This window comes from Manis javanica, chromosome 15, assembly GCF_040802235.1.
Source record: "Manis javanica isolate MJ-LG chromosome 15, MJ_LKY, whole genome shotgun sequence".
Classification (NCBI taxonomy): domain Eukaryota; kingdom Metazoa; phylum Chordata; class Mammalia; order Pholidota; family Manidae; genus Manis; species Manis javanica.
Window position 1 is genome coordinate 67,803,404 of NC_133170.1, and position 16,187 is coordinate 67,819,590.

At 46.0% G+C, this 16,187-nt stretch overlaps 1 protein-coding gene across 4 annotated transcripts; it reads left to right on the forward strand.

The window, feature by feature from the left end:
- The first annotated feature begins 133 nt into the window (after positions 1-133).
- On the forward strand, positions 134-15,882 carry HPD (4-hydroxyphenylpyruvate dioxygenase). Of its 4 annotated transcripts, XM_017649345.3 has the most exons (14): positions 135-257; positions 373-399; positions 878-940; positions 1,291-1,395; positions 1,973-2,015; positions 2,201-2,283; positions 3,233-3,322; positions 4,260-4,363; positions 10,881-10,958; positions 11,477-11,639; positions 11,772-11,843; positions 13,264-13,386; positions 15,344-15,460; positions 15,545-15,882. In XM_017649345.3, exons 1-14 carry the CDS (start codon positions 255-257, stop codon positions 15,653-15,655), a joined length of 1,182 nt encoding a protein of 393 aa, XP_017504834.3. In that variant the 5' UTR covers positions 135-254; the 3' UTR covers positions 15,656-15,882. The 4 variants fall into 4 exon arrangements, with proteins under 4 accessions (XP_036869900.2, XP_036869901.2, XP_017504834.3 ...); XM_037014005.2 differs by lacking the exon at positions 3,233-3,322 and having other exon boundaries at positions 134-257; XM_037014006.2 differs by lacking the exon at positions 1,291-1,395 and having other exon boundaries at positions 134-257.
- Positions 15,883-16,187: the final 305 nt, after the last annotated feature.

Sequence of the window (16,187 nt, forward strand, 5' to 3'; positions counted from 1 at the left end):
CCCTGGGGTCCTTTGTTTCTTGCCCCATCCCTGCTCCCCATGGCGAGTGGCTTTAGGCAGGTCACTCCCCTCTCTGGGCAGCATCTCCCTGTCCAATGAGGCTGTGGCTGGATGTTCCAGGGTTGGGATCAGCTTCCACCCCCAGGAAGGCCAGGAGGCCAGGGGCGGGATCTGCTGGGTATTAAAAACTTCAGTCCAGACTCTGCAGGCCTCTTGTCCCAGCCATCCCAGCAGGAATTTGACCAAGATCAGTGATGGTAAGTGCCTGTCTGGGGCCATGGCAGCCTGCCCTGGGAGATGATCTCGGTGAGACTTCCAGAAGTACCTGTGTTCAAGTTTCCAAGTCTTCACTGTCCTTTTCTTTCTCTTTAGACGACTTACAGCAACCAAGGAGAGAAGGTAAGTAGGGCCGTGACAGCCCTGGCAGACTGGGAAGAGCAGAACAACTACGGTGGGAATGTGATACCCAGGAGACCCTCAAGGTCATCTCTGTGACCCCCACCCCCAACTTCCGAGCTAGTCTCAACCTCAGCCTCCTGAGAAAAACCTACCTCTCCTGAAATTCCTGTCAATCCCTTAATTTTGTCTGTAAGTTCTTTCTAAGAGCAAACCTAAATCCATGTTGCTGTATCATAAGGCTGTTTCCCTCCATGAAAAGTCCCTCCTGCTGGGGCTTCCCAATCTCAAACCCCCAGGAGCTCAATTTCTACCCAAAAACCTCTCTTGAGGCTTGGCAAGGCTGCAGGGGGCAGTTGGCTTCTCCTCATTTCTGGGGTTGAGGCTGGGACATGGGAGGTGGCTAGGGGACACTTCTCTATCTGCACTTCCCTAGACCTACCTCCAGGGACTCAGCCTCACCCCTTCTCTCCTTCTGCAGCCTGAGAGAGGCCGATTCCTCCACTTCCACTCTGTGACCTTCTGGGTTGGCAATGCCAAGCAGGTAGCAGCTGGGGAGAGGTGCTGGAATGGGCAATAAGCAGGCAGGAGGGCCTCCTGGACATGGGCAGGCCTCCAGCCAGGTCTTTGATTGGCTTCTGGGAGGGGAGGATCTGGGCCAGTGCTGGGACCATCCCAGGAAGGACAGACACTCTTTGGGTCCTAATTACACAATCAGGGCCTCAGACCCCAATAGGAAACTTATCTGAGGTCAGAATGGGCCAGGGAGCAGCCTTTCTTCCCAGGAGGGACTCTGCACCTGGGGCAACAGGGCAGACAGGCTTGAGGGCAACTGGGGGCTCTCAGCTAGGAGAGCCCTTCAGCCCTAACAAACCTGCCACAACTCCGGCACAGGCTGCATCATTCTACTGCAGCAAGATGGGCTTTGAACCTCTAGCCTACAAGGGCCTGGAAACAGGTTCCCGGGAGGTCGTCAGCCACGTGATCAAGCAAGGGAAGGTGAGTCTCCAGCATAGGACCCCCACTCATCCAGAGGCCAGCCTCTCTCTCCTTGCTGGTCTCTGAGCTCCCTAGGGACCCTGGGTCAAGTAGACCCAGAGGCCCTTCCCCTGGCCTCTTCCAACAGCCCCACTGGGCCCTCCACCAGGGCACCTCTGTAAAACCTTTGCAACAGGGACCTTCTTAGTTTCATCTTCTCAGCCTGGCCCAACGCTGGCCTTGAAGATAGATACTGAGGAAAAGGTAGCAGAGACCTCAGATGCCAGAACTGCAAGTCTGAGCACTGCCCTGATCCATGGGCTCCCCGGAGCTCTCCCTCAGGGGGAGGCCCGGCTTGTTTCAGGACCCCAGCCAGGTCTGGCATGAGAGAAGCCTCCATCCCCAAGGGCTGTAGGGAAGCTAAGGTGGAAAGGGGATGGAACCCAGGGTCAAGGAGTCCTGCCTTGCTGGAAGGGGTGATCTGGTCCTATTACTGCACTAGGGGGTCTCATAGGCAGGCAGGGAGGATGGGGCAGGGTGCACCTCTACACCCTTGCCTGAGCCACCAGCTACGCCTCCCTTCTTCTCCATGTCTCAGATTGTGTTTGTCTTCTCCTCCGCCCTCAACCCCTGGAACAGAGGTGAGGGGGCCCTGGGGATTCAGGGTGGCCAGGGGGTGGAGACCTGGCTTTGTGGATAGGGTCAAGGACATGGGGGTGGGTCAGGGTTCAGGAGGGTTCCCCACCTAGAAGGAGATGGAGCCCAGGCAGCTGAGGGCACAGGTGAGGGGCCATGACACCAGTGCCACCCACCTCACCTGCCACAGAGATGGGCAACCACCTGGTGAAACATGGCGACGGTGTGAAGGACATCGCATTTGAGGTGGAAGACTGCGACTACATTGTGCAGGTGAGACTGCACCTGGGCTGGCGCAGCAGCGTAGCCATAAGGCTCGGCCTGCCCTCTGTCAGCCTATCTGCCAGGGCTGGAGAGCACTGCTGTGAGGGAACAAGCCCAGACTTCAGTGTAACACACACCTGAGCTCCATCCAGTGGCATCCTGCCTCTTACGATATGTCCTCACTTGGAGCCTCAGTTTCCACATCTGTAAAATGGGAACAACCACAGCACCTACATCACTGGGTCATTGCAAGGAGGCGATACCACAATGACCACTTCTTGAGCAAGACTGTACCAAACACTGTATTCAAGAGGCAGTTTTGAGGTTCAGAGCATAGGCTCCAGAGGCAGACTGCCCAGATATGAATCTTATTGTCTATGCAACTTTGAGCAACTGACTTGACTTCTCTGTGCCTCAGTTTCCTCTTCTATAAAATGGAGACAATAACAGGACCTTTCATGTAATGTTGCTGTGAGGATTAAAGAGACTAATACCTATAGCAGCACCTGACATGCAATAAGCATAGGTATGCAGTAAGTATGTTGTGAATTATGCATGTAAGACTCTTAGCAGAGGGTCTGACACACAGTAGGGACTCAGTAAATGCTGGCTCATATTCTTCTTATCCAACAACCTTTTTTACAGATGGGGACACTGAGGACTGGAAAGGGGAAAGGGACACAGAGTGAGTTAGAGGTGGTACAGCCCCCTACTCCCACCTGCTTTGTCTCCCACAGCCCCAACTCTGGGCTTGGGCCTCAGTTTCCCTATCTGCCACCAGGAGGCATCAGGCCTGGCATCAGCGGCAACAGCTGAGGCTGGCTGGAGCCCTGCCTGGGGTTGGAAAAACTGGAGAAGGCTACAGCAGGACCCTGTAGAGGCAGTTCAGCAGAGCAATCCCCAGGAGAGCCTGGGGGGTCCGGCACTTACTGCCTCCCCCACCTTATCTCCTCTGCAGAAAGCCCGGGAGCGCGGCGCCAAAATTGTGCAGGAGCCCTGGGTAGAGCAAGACAAATTTGGGAAAGTGAAGTTTGCTGTGCTGCAAACGGTGCGTTGACTGAGGTCCCCAACCCTTTCTGCTGTCAGCACCCACTGAGATGCCAGGCTTTCCCCTGCCCCACCCCACTCCACTATACCAGCCGACCCTGCTGCCACGAAGCTCAGATACTCTGCCTCAGATCTCCTGAAATGCTTGACCAGTGGGCAGAGGCTGCTGACAGCCCCTTAGGGCTTTCCTTCTCCTGGGAGGAGGGTGGCAGCATGGGGTGTAGGCTAGGGCGGGGCTTTGAAGAAAGGAAGCAGGTGGGGTGTGGGGAGTCCCCTCCCCACCTTCGCTGTGGGAGGCTGAGCAAGGCACTCTGCCTCTCTGGACGCCCTTTAAATGATCACGCACTGCAGCTGAATCGCAGGTGTGACCTGAGGCATGCTAATTAACCTTTCTGTGCCTCTGGTTTCTTTAACTATAACCCTGCCTAGAGTCACTGTAAGAGTCAAATGAGATAAATAGTGTACAGCCCTTAGAACAACAGCGCCTGGCATATCACAGATACTCAGCAAAGGTTACCAAGTCTGTTTAGAACCTGTGCTGTTATCATACAGAGACAGTCCTAGGTCCTGCCCCCTCAAGGTTAAATATGACTTAAAGATTGCCAAGACCCCTGAAGAAGCCCTTCAGCAGAATTTGAACCAAAGCCCTCATTGGTCTTCATTTACAGAGTGCCTGCCATGTGCCAGTCTGTGCCCCAGCCGCTGAGGGTACCAGGATGAGCAAAAGCATCCCCACACTTCCAGAGCTTCTGGTTCTGTGGGGCAGAAAGTCACATAATGTCCCAAATGACAGATTGCAATTCATTTCAGAAAGGGGAAGTGACTTGTCCAAGATCACACATCGAGTTAGGGTCAGACCCGGTTTGTACTGTGTTGGTGCAATGACCTCAACAGGGACGGGAGCTCTGGGACCAACCCAGGTTGTTTTCCACCTACAGTATGGGGACACTACACACACCCTGGTAGAGAAAATGAACTACAGCGGCTGCTTCTTGCCTGGATTCGAGCCTCTAGTGTTCACGGACCCCTTACTTTCCAAGCTGTGAGTACCTCTCGGGCCAGGGGTCGGGTGGAGGACAATGCCCCTCTCCTCCATGTAGACTGTGCTTCTCTGAGAGGGCAGAGCATCCAGGAGCCTGCAGGGGAACTACAAGGGTCCCCAAGGGTGGCTTGAAGAGAGCAAAGAGGCTAGGAGCATAGGCTCTGCAAACAGTTGGCCTGGGTTCAAATCCCAATTCTGCTACTTCATAGCTATGTATCCTTGGCAAGTGACTTTCTTTCTCTAGGCCGCTGTTTCTTCAACTGGAAAATGGGGCTAGTAATGATGCATGAGTTGACACAAAGTACCTGTAGTAAATGACATGAAACAGTAAGCTATTATTGCTTTTTTAACTGAAATATTATTGATATATAATCTTATACTGGTTTCAGATATACAACACAGTGGCCCAACAGTTCCCCATACTCTTAAATCCTCACCCCCACTAGTGTAGTTACTGTCTGTCAACATGTTACAGAATCATTGGCTATATTCTCCATGCTGTACTACTATCCTTGTGACTGACTTACAGTGATTGAGAATTTTTGTGCCTCTTTATCCCTCTCACCCTCCCTGCCCACTCATGCCAGTCCCTCCCCCATGGTAAGCACCAGTCACTTCTCAGTGTCTATGAGTCTACTGCTATTTTGTTTATTTTGATTTGTTTTGTTTTCTTTTGAGATTCCACAAATAAGTGAAATTATGTGCTATTTGTCTTTCTCCACCTGGCTCATTTCACATAGCATAATACACTCTAGGTCCATCCATTTTATTGCAAATGGTGGAATTTCTTCTTTTTATGGCTGAATAATATTTCATTGTGTATATGTACCACCTCTTTATCCATTGATGGGCACTTTGGTTGCTTATGTATCTTGGCTATTGTAAATAATGCAGTGATAAACATAGGGGTGCATACATATTTTTGAATCAGGGATTTTGTTTTCTTCAGGTAAATTCCTCTAAGTAGAATTCCTAGATTGTATGGTATTTCTATTTTTAGTTTTTTGAGGAACCTCCATACTGCTTTCCCCAGTGGCTGCACTAATTTACATTCCCACCAACAGTGTAGGAGGGTTCCCTTTTCTCCACATCCTCTCCAACACTTATTTTTTTTATTTTTTGTTTTTATTAAAGTATCATTGATATAAACTCTTATGAAGGTTTCACATGAAAAACATTGTGGTTACTACATTCACCCATATAATCAAGTCCCCCCCATACCCCACTGAAGTCACTGTCCATCAGTGTAGTAAGATGCCAGAGTCACTACTTGTCTTCTCTGTGCTACACTGTCTTCCCCATAACCCCACACATACACCATGTGTGTCAATCATAATGCCCTTCAATCCCTTTCTCCTCCCTCCCCACTCACCCGCCCCAACCCCTCCCCTTTGGTAATTCCTAGTCCCTTCTTGGAGTCTGTGAGTCTGCTGCTGTTTTATTCCTTCAGTTTTGCTTCATTGTTATACTCCACAAATGAGGGAAATCATTTGGTACTTGTCTTTCTCTGTCTGGCTTATTTCACTGAGCATAATACCCTCTAGCTCCATGTTGTTGCAAATGATACGATTTGTTTTCTTCTCATGGCTGAATAATATTCCCTTGTGTACATGTACAACATCTTCTTTATCCATTCATTTACTGATAGACACTTAGGTTGCTTCCATTTCTTGGCTATTGTAAACAGTGCTGTGATAAACATAGGGGTGCATATGTCTTTTTGAATCTGAGAAGTTGTTTTCTTTGGGTAAATTCCTAGGAGTAGAATTCCCGGGTCAAATGGTATTTCAATTTTTAGTTTTTTGAGGAACCTCCATATTGCTTTCCACAATGGTTGAACTAATTTACATTCCCACCAGCAGTGTGGGAGGGTTCCCCTTTCTCCACATCCTTGCCAGCATTTGTTGTTAGTAGTCTTTTCAATGTTGTCCATCCTAACTGGTATGAGGTGATATCTAATTATGGTTTTAATTTGCATTTCCCTGATAATTAGCGATGTGGAGCATCTTCCCATGTGCCTGTTGGCCATCTGAATTTCTTCTTTGGAAAATTGTTTGTTCATATCCTCTACCCATTTTTTAATCAGGTTATTTGCTTTTTGAGTGTTGAGGCATATGAGTTCTTTATATATTTTGGATGTTAATCCATTGTCGGATATATCATTTACAAATATATTTTCCCATACTGGAGGGTGCCTTTTTGTTCTACTGATGGTGTCCTTTGCTGTACAGAAGTTTTTAGTTTGATGTAGTACTGTTTGTTCATTTTTGCTTTCGTTTCCCTTACCCAAGGAGATGCATTTAAGAAAAAGGTGCTCATGTTTATATTCAAGAGATTTTTGCCTATGTTTTCTTCTAAGAATTTTATGGTTTCATGACTTACATTCAGGTCTTCAATCCATTTCGAGTTTACTTTTGTGTTTGGAGTTAGACAGTAATCCAGTTTCATTCTCTTACAGACATGTAGCTGTCCAGTTTGCCAACACCAGTTGTTGAAGAGGCTGTCATTTCCCCATTGTATATCCAAGGCTTCTTTATCATATATTAATTGACCATATATGCTTGGGTTTATATCTGGGCTCTCTATACGGTTCCATTGATCTGTGGGTCTGTTCTTGTGCCAGTACCAAATTGTCTTGATTACTGTGGCTGTGTAGTAGAATTTGAAGTCGGGGAGTGTAATCCCCCCAGCTTTATTCTTCCTTCTCAGGGTTGCTTTGGCTATTTGGGGTCTTTTGTGGTTCCATATGAAGTTTAGAACTATTTGCTCTAGTTTGTTGAAGCATGTGGTTGGTATTTTGATAGGGATTGCATTGAATCTGTAGATCACTTTAGGCAGGATGGTCATTTTGACAATATTAATTCTTCCTATCCATGAGCACAGGATATGTTTCCATTTATTGGTATCTTCTTTAATTTCTCTCATGAGTGTCTTGTAGTTTTCAGGGTATAGGTCTTTCACTTACTTGGTTAGGTTTATTTCTAGGTATTTTATTCCTTTAGATGCAATTGTGAATGGATTTGTTTTCCTGATTTCTCTTTCTGCTAGTTGATTGTTAGTATATAGGAATGCAACAGATTTCTGTGTATTAATTTTCTATCTTGCAACCTTGCTGAATTCAGTTTTTAGTTCTAGTAATTTTGGGGTGGATTCTTTAGGGTTTTTTATGTACAATATAATGTCATCCACAAATAGTGACAGTTCAACTTCTTCCTTACCAATTTAGATGCCTTTTATTTTTTTGTGTTGTCTGATTGCCACAGCTAGGACCTCCAGTACTATGTTGAATACAAGTAGAGAGAGTGGGCATCCTTGTCTTGTTTCCGATCTTAAATGAAAAGCTTTCAGCTTCTCGCTGTTAAGTAAGTATGATGCTGGCTGTGGGTTTGTCATATATGGCCTTTATTATGTTGAGGTACTTGCCCTCTATACCCATTTTGTTGAGAGTTTTACCGTGAATGGATGTTGAATTTTGTCAAATGCTTTTCCAACATCCCAGGGGAATGATCATGTGGTTTTTGCCCTTCTTTTTGTTGATGTGGTTTATGATGTTGATGGATTTTCAAATATTGTGCCACCCTTGCATCCTGGAATAAATCCTACTTGATCATGATGGATGATCATTTTGGTGTATTTTTGAATTCAGTTTGCTAATATTTTGTTGAGTATTTTTACATCTATGTTCATCAAGGATATTGGTCTGTAATTTTCTTTTTTGTGCGCTATCTTTGTCTGGTTTTGGTATTAGAGTGATGCTGGCCTCATAGACTGAGTTTGGAAGTATTCCCTCCTCTTCTACTTTTTGGAAAACTTTAAGGAGGATGGGTATTAGGTCTTCACTAAATGTTTGATAAAATTCAGCAGTGAAACCATCTGGTCCAAGGGTTTTGTTCTTAGGTAGTTTTTTTATTATCAATTCAACTTTGTTGCTGGTAATTGGTCTGTTCAGATTTTCTGTTTCTTGCTGGGTCAGCCTTGGAAGATTGTATTTTTCTAGAAAGTTGTCCATTTCTTCTAGGTTATCCAGTTTTTTAGCATATAATTTTTCATAGTATTCTCTAGTAATTCTTTATATTTCTGTGGTGTCCATGGTGATTTTTCCTTTCTCATTTCTGATTCTTTTTATATGTGTAGACTCTCTTTTTTTCTTGATAAGTCTGGCTAGGGTTTTATCTATTTTGCTTATTTTCTCGGAGAACCAGCTCCTACTTTCACTGATTCTTTCTACTGTTTTATTCTTCTCGATTTTAATTATTTCTCCTCATTACTTTTTTGGTATTATTAATCTATAATTACATGAAAAACATTATGTTTACTAGGCTCCCCCTTTACCAAGTTCCCCCCACATACCCCTTCATAGTCACTGTCCATCAGCATAGTAAGATGCTGTAAAATCACTACTTGTCTTCTCTGTGTTGCACAGCCCTCCCTGTGCACTGCCCACACTATACATACTAATCATAATGCCCCCTTTTTTTTTCCCCACCCTTATCCCTCCCTTCCCACCTATCCTCCCCAGTCCCTTTCCCTTTGGTAACTGTTAGTCCATTCTTGGGTTCTGTGATTCTGCTGCTGTTTTGTTCTTTCAGTTTTCCTTTGTTCTTATACTCCACATATGAGTGAAATCATTTGGTACTTGTCTTTCTCTGCCTGGCTTATTTCACTGAGCATAATACCCTCTAGCTCCATCCATGTTGTTGCAAATGGTAGGAACTGTTTTTTTCTTATGGCTGAGTAATATTCCATTGTGCATATGTACCACATCTTCTTTATTCATTCATCTACTGATGGACATTTAGGTTGCTTCCATATCTTGGCTATTGTAAATAGTGCAGCAATAAACATAGGGGTGCATCTGTCTTTTTCAAACTGGAGTGCTGCATTCTTAGGGTAAATTCCTAGAAGTAGAATTCCCGGGTCAAATGGTATTTCTATTTTGAGCTTTTTGAGGAACCTCCATACTGCTTTCCACAATGGCTGAACTAATTTACATTCCCACCAGCAGTGTAGGAGGGTTCCCGTTTCTCCACAACCTCGCCAACATTTGTTGTTGATTGTCTTTTTGATGATGGCGATCCTTACTGGTATGAGGTGATATCTCATTGTGGTTTTAATTTGCATTTCTCTGATGAAAAACGATATGGAGCATCTTTTCCTGTGTCTGTTGGCCATCTGGATTTCTTCTTTAGAGAACTGTCTGTTCAGCTCCTCTGCCCATTTTTTAATCGGGTTATTTGCTTTTTGTTTGTTGAGGTGTGTGAGCTCTTTATATATTTTGGATGTCAATCCTTTATCGGATCTGTCATTTATGAATATATTCTCCCATACTGTAGGATACCTTATTGTTCTAAAGACAAAAGCTTTTTAACTTGATATAGTCCCACCTGTTCATTTTTGCTTTTGTTTCCCTTGCCCGGGGAGATATGTTCATGAAGAAGTCACTCATGTTTATGTCCATGAGATTTTTGCCTATGTTTTTTTCTAAGAGTTTTATGGTTTCATGAGTTACATTCAGGTCTTTGATTCATTTCGAATTTACTTTTGTGTATGGGGTTAGACAGTGATCCAGTTTCATTCTCTTACATGTAGCTGTCCAGTTTTGCCAGCACCATCTATGGAAGAGACTGTCATTTCCCCATTGTATGTCCATGGCTCCTTTATCGAATATTAATTGACCATATATGTTTGGGTTAATGTTTGGAGTCTCTATTCTGTTCTACTGGTCTGTGGCTCTGTTCTTGTGCCAGTACCAAATTGTCTTGATTACTGTGCTTTGTAATAGAGCTTGAAGTTGGGGAGCAAGATCCCCCCCCCCACTTTATTCTTCCTTCTCAGTATTGCTTTAGCTATTCAGGGTCTTTGGTGGTTCCATATGAATTTTTGAACTATTTGTTCCAGTTCATTGAAGAATGCTGTTGGTAATTTGATAGGGATTGCATCAAATCTGTATATTGCTTTGGGCAGGATGGCCATTTTGATGATACTAATTCTTCCTAGCCAGGAGCATGAGATAAGTTTCCATTTGTTAGTGTCCTCTTTAATTTCTCTTAAGAGTGTCTTGTAGTTTTCAGGGTATAGGTCTTTCACTTTCTTGGTTAGGTTTATTTCTAGGTATTTTTTTCTTTTTGAAACTAATGTGAATGGAATTGTTTTCCTGATTTCTCTTTCTGTTAGTTCATTGTTAGTGTATAGGAAAGCCACAGATTTCTATGTGTTAATTTTGTATCCTGCAACTTTGCTGAATTCTGATATTAGTTCTAGTAGTTTTGGAGTGGAGTCTTTAGAGTTTTTTATGTACAATATCATGTCATCTGCAAATAGTGGTAGTTTAACTTCTTCCTGACCAATTTGGATGCCTTTTACCTCTTTATCTTGTCTGATTACTGTGGCTAGCACCTCCTGTAATATGTTGAATAAAAGTGTTGAGCTATTATTGTTTTTGAGGGCCTGGGGAAAAGAAGGAGGGGGGATTTAGGGCATGGCCTACTCCTGACCTCCAGTGGTTTCCCTCTCCTAGGCCCAAATGCTATCTTGAGATCATCGATCACATTGTAGGAAACCAGCCTGATCAGGAGATGGTGTCTGCCTCAGAGTGGTGAGTCCCTGACCCAACCCCTTCCCAAGAAGGGGACAGGCCCACTCCCCAGCAATTGTCTTGGAACAGCAAAATGGGAAACAGAGCACCCAATTGCGGGAGGTTAGCCTGAAGTCACCAGTCCATCTGTTCCCTATATAACTATCACCATAGACGCCAGAGGCTTTAAGGCCTGATCCACAGGGCCTCCCTCTGAGGAGGCCAGGGATGTCACAAATCTGGAAGGCTTGGAGGAAGACTGTCACTACCCAATATGGCCCTTATGCTGGGAGGAGCAAGGGCCCCTCATCAAAGCCCTTCCATCTGATGGAACACTGACATACTGTTTAGATCTTGTCACAGATGCATTACTTCCACCTGAAGGAAAACTGTCACAATAATAGGACAAATCTATAAAGGTGAATGGTGGTACTTTTGGAGCCTGCTCAGGAAACAAAGTCTGGAAGGTAGAAATAGGGGCAGGCACCTAGTCCCCAGCTGGCACTGAGAGCCAACATGTCCCTCCACGCCCCCAACAGGTACCTGAAGAACCTGCAGTTCCACCGTTTCTGGTCCGTGGATGACACACAGGTACACACAGAGTACAGCTCTCTGCGCTCCATTGTGGTGGCCAATTATGAGGAGTCCATCAAGATGCCGATTAATGAGCCAGCACCAGGCAGGAAGAAGTCCCAGATCCAGGTGGGGCCTTCACAGTGTGTCAGAGGCTTGGTTGGGGAAGAAGGAAGCAAGGAAGAGATTTGAGAGCTCTTCTGGGAGAGGGGCGTGGGTGACATGGGCCAATGACAGTGGCCCTTTTTGTGTCCCTCACAGGAATATGTGGACTACAACGGGGGTGCTGGGGTCCAGCACATTGCTCTCAAGACCCAAGACATCATCACAGCGGTTAGAAGGCCATTTCTGGTCCTAATTCACTCCCTACTCAGCTCCAGAGCCAATATCTGCAAAGTAGTAGGGGTTGGGGGGAATCCTGGATCCCTTTCATCATCCCAGAGGGCTAACAGGACTCCCTTACTGGTTCCTGCCACACTTGTGCAAGTAAATTCCCACCCCAGAGTGTTCAGTCTCTCTACAGAACACTCCTGGCTTAGAAGTAGCAGCTGCGAGACTAACAGGAAGCCTGGATTCTAGTTCTGGGTCTGCAAGTGACTTGCTCTGTGTCTCTGGGATTCAACTCCATCTCTGGGCTTCAGTTGTCTCCCCTGGAAATTAAGGCTAATAAGGCTACAAGATTGATAGGTCCTTTAAGCCAAATTAAATGTTCTTAGTCTTTGGACCCAGCCCCTGGGGAGGCTGATCTGACCTATTCCTTCTGTGGCATTCAGTGGCAACATGGCATTGTGGACAATAACCTGGACTGTCCCATTCACTCCTGGCCCAACCAAGCATTCATTGCAAGACCTCAGAAACTCCATTCATTTGTTCATTCACTCACTCAGTAGATGTTTCCTGAGCACCTACTATGTGCCAGGCATTGTTTTAGGTACTTGAGATACATCAGCCAACCAAGACAGTAGTTCCTACCCTTATAGAGGCAGAAAGGAAAAGAAGTAAAATACATGTTAGACGGTAGTGAGTGCTCTGGAGGAAAATTAAACAGAGCAATGGAGATGGAGGGTGAAAGACACTGCATATTTAAATAGGGTGGTTGCTAAAGCCTCACTAAGAAAGAAACATCTGAGAATGCAGAGTGAGAAGCAGAGAAGCACATGGAAATCTGGAGAAAGTGCCCCATGCAGAAGGAACAGACAGGGCAGAGGAAGACTGAAGGAACAGCAAGATCAGAGTGGCTGGAACAGATTGAGTTAGGGAGTGAGGGATAGGAGACAGGTGAGAAGGTAGGAATGAGGGTAGATGGTAAGGGTTTTGAATTTGACTCTATGATGAGACACCACTGTGAGGTAAGCAGAGGAGTGACCTGATTTGACTCGTATTTTGATAAAACCTTTCTGGCTACTACATTGACAATAGATATTTAACCTCTCTGTGCCTCAGTTTCCCCAGTTATGAAATGGGGATAATAACTGTCCAGATGCCTCTAAAGCTTACTGCATGGACATAATGATGCAATACACAGAGAATTCTTGAGACAGGCCCCTAGTGCACACTCTGTAAATGTTAGTGATTGCTGTTCTTCTAAGGGGCCCACACTAGAGGAGGAAGGGGATGAGACCATGGTGTATCCTGGCAGCTGGGGGGAGCTAAAATAGGGACTCTGCCTCCTCCTGGCCCAGCATCTCCACCTGGCTGGGGGTGTTGAACATGGAGAGAGAACGAGGCCGACCTTGACCCTGCTCCAAGACAGATTCGCCACTTGAGAGAGAGAGGCTTGGAGTTCTTGGCTGTTCCACCCACATACTACAAGCAACTCCGGCAGAAGCTCAAGTCGGCCAAGATCCGGGTGAAAGAGAGCATTGACACCCTGGAGGTGAGACTCTGTTGGCCGGGGAGGATGTGCCTGAGTTCCACCTTGCCTTACAAGTATTATGTAAGCCTTTACCCTGTATCAGCCACCAGGGCACAGAGGGAAAGCCAGTCTAGGTTCCTGCTGTGACAGGATTTGCTTTCTAGTGGGAGACAGATGACAAATAAGTAATACAAACACCATCAGAGAGACTGTTGGTGCTGTGCAAAAAGTTAAAACAGGCTATGACAGTGATGGGAGCTACTTTACAGGAAGTAGGTATTCAGAGAGGGCCTCTCAGAAAAGGTGACACTTCAGTAAAATCTAGATGATGAGAGGAAGTTGACTGTGTTAAGGACTGGGGAAAGGAGTTCTGGCAGAAGGGACAGCAAGTGCAAAGGTCCTGAGGCAGGAGCAAACTCCGAGTGTCTGAAGAACACAAAGGCTAGAGTAGTGAAAGGGAATGTTAGAGGAATGACCTAGCTCACAGAGGTTGGCAGGGGCTGACTCTTGTATATTATTTAAGAGTTTGTATTTTGTTCTTCTGTGGCGAGAAACCACTGGTTTTGTTTTTAACAGCTTTATTGATGTATAAGTCACATGACACATAAGTCACTCTTTTAAAGTGCACAATTCAGTGGCTTTTAGCTGTTTAGTATATCGCACAGCCATCATCAACAGCAATTTTAAAGCAGTTTCATCATTTTAAAATGAAACCTCACAACCCAACACATCCACTCTCCCACCCCTACCATTAATCTACTTTCTATCTCTACATAGTTGCTATTCTGAACATGTCATATACATGAAATCATACAGTATATGGCCTTTTGTGTCTGGCCCCTTTCACTTAGCATACTGTTTTTCTAAGGTTCATCCATGTTGTAGCAAATATCAGTACAGGCCTATCTCTGAGATAATGCAGGCTTGGCTCCAGACTACTGTAATAAAGTGACATCACAATAGAGCAAGTTAAAATGAATTTTTTGGTTTCCCAGTGCATATGAAACTTTTTTCCTCTGTAGTCTAATTAAAGTGTGCTACAGCATTATGTCTAAAAAAACAATGTATATACTTTAATTTAAAAACTTTATTGCTAAACATTCTAACCATCACCTTTCAGCAAGTCATAATCCATGATCACAGATCATCATAACAAATATACTAATAATGAAAAACTTGAAATATTATGAGGATTATCAAAGCGTGACATGCAGACATGAAGTGAGCAAATGCTGTTGGAAAAATGACACCAACAGATTTGTTTGATGTGGGGTTGCCACAACCCTTCAATTTGTAGAAAATGCACTGTCTGCAAAGCACAATAAAAGAGGTATACCTGCCACTTCATTCCTTTTTATGGCTGAATAATATCCCACTGTGTGGGTATATCACATTTTGCTTATCCATTCATCAGTTGATGCACATCTGAATTGTTTCCACTTTTTGGCTATTGTAAATAACGCTATGGTCACTCGTGCACAAGTTTTTGAGTGAACATATGTTTTTAATTCTCCTGGGTTGATACCTAGGAGTGGAATTGCTGGGTTATTTGGTAACTCTGTTTAACCTTTTGAGGAAGTGCCGAACAGTTTTCCACAACAGCTGCACCATTTTACATTCCCACCAGCAACATATGAGGGTTCTAATTTCCACTGAAGGATTTTAAATAGGGCAATGACATGATCTGATTTTTAAAAGACCCTTCTGATGCCTGTGGGGAGGACGTAAGGAGGCAAAAGGGAAGCAGATAGACCTGTGCGGAAGATACTGGAGTGGTCCGGGCCAGAATTGATGGTGGCTTACACAGGACTGTGGCAGACGAGTAGTGATAGGACAGTTTGGGATCTATTTGGAGGTGTCTGGAACTGCAGGAGAAAGGGGTCTTTTCTTTGGGGGTGCAGGAGCCCCTGTAGACTTTCTAAGGTTCCACCCTGCCAGGCTAGACGGGCGGGCTAACATCCCCCTGTCTCCCACCTAGGAGCTGAAAGTTCTGGTGGACTACGACGAGAAAGGCTACCTCCTGCAGATCTTCACCAAGCCCGTGCAAGACCGGCCCACTCTCTTCCTGGAAGTCATCCAGCGCCACAACCACCAGGTGCCGCCGGTCTCTGGCAAACCGGAGGGGCCATGCAGGGGTTTTTCTGGGCCCGCAGCTCACCTTCTTTCTCTTCCGCTCCAGGGCTTTGGAGCCGGCAATTTCAATTCACTGTTCAAGGCTTTCGAGGAGGAGCAGGACCTAAGGGGTAACCTCACCGACATGGAGGCCAATGGCTCTATGCCGGGCAAGTAGAAGCCGCGCCTCCTGCCCGGCCCCGGAGGCCCCGCCCAGCTGCGGGCTCGCGGCGGACCACGCCCACCGTCCTGGACCACGCCCACCCTCAGACCCCGTACTGCGAGCCCTCCTTTCTAGCCGGCTCCGGGTCACCAACCCAACGCTCCGCCCACACTATGGCCACGCCCCCTCAGTTGATGCTCCTCCCTGCTCCCGCCTCCGGAATAAAGCGGTCCGGGGTCCAACCAGAGTCCTGGTGTTTGTGCCGGGCTGGAGCAGTGACGCCCTTTGGCCGCCAGGGAGAGCAGGGCGGCTCAGATTCAGGAGGCGCAGCGTTGAGGGCTCGCAGCGCTGCGGAGCACGGGAGGCGCGGGGTGCCAGAACGTCCCTAGGAAGGACTGCGCGGGTCGGGAGAAGTTCTGGAACCAAGGAGCACAAAGAGCTTACACTCTAGAAGGGAAGACAAACAATGTCGTTTCATGGAGTGGTAAATGCTAAAGAAAATAAAGCAGGTGATGAGATTGTGTGGAGGTGAAGCTGGTAAGGGGGA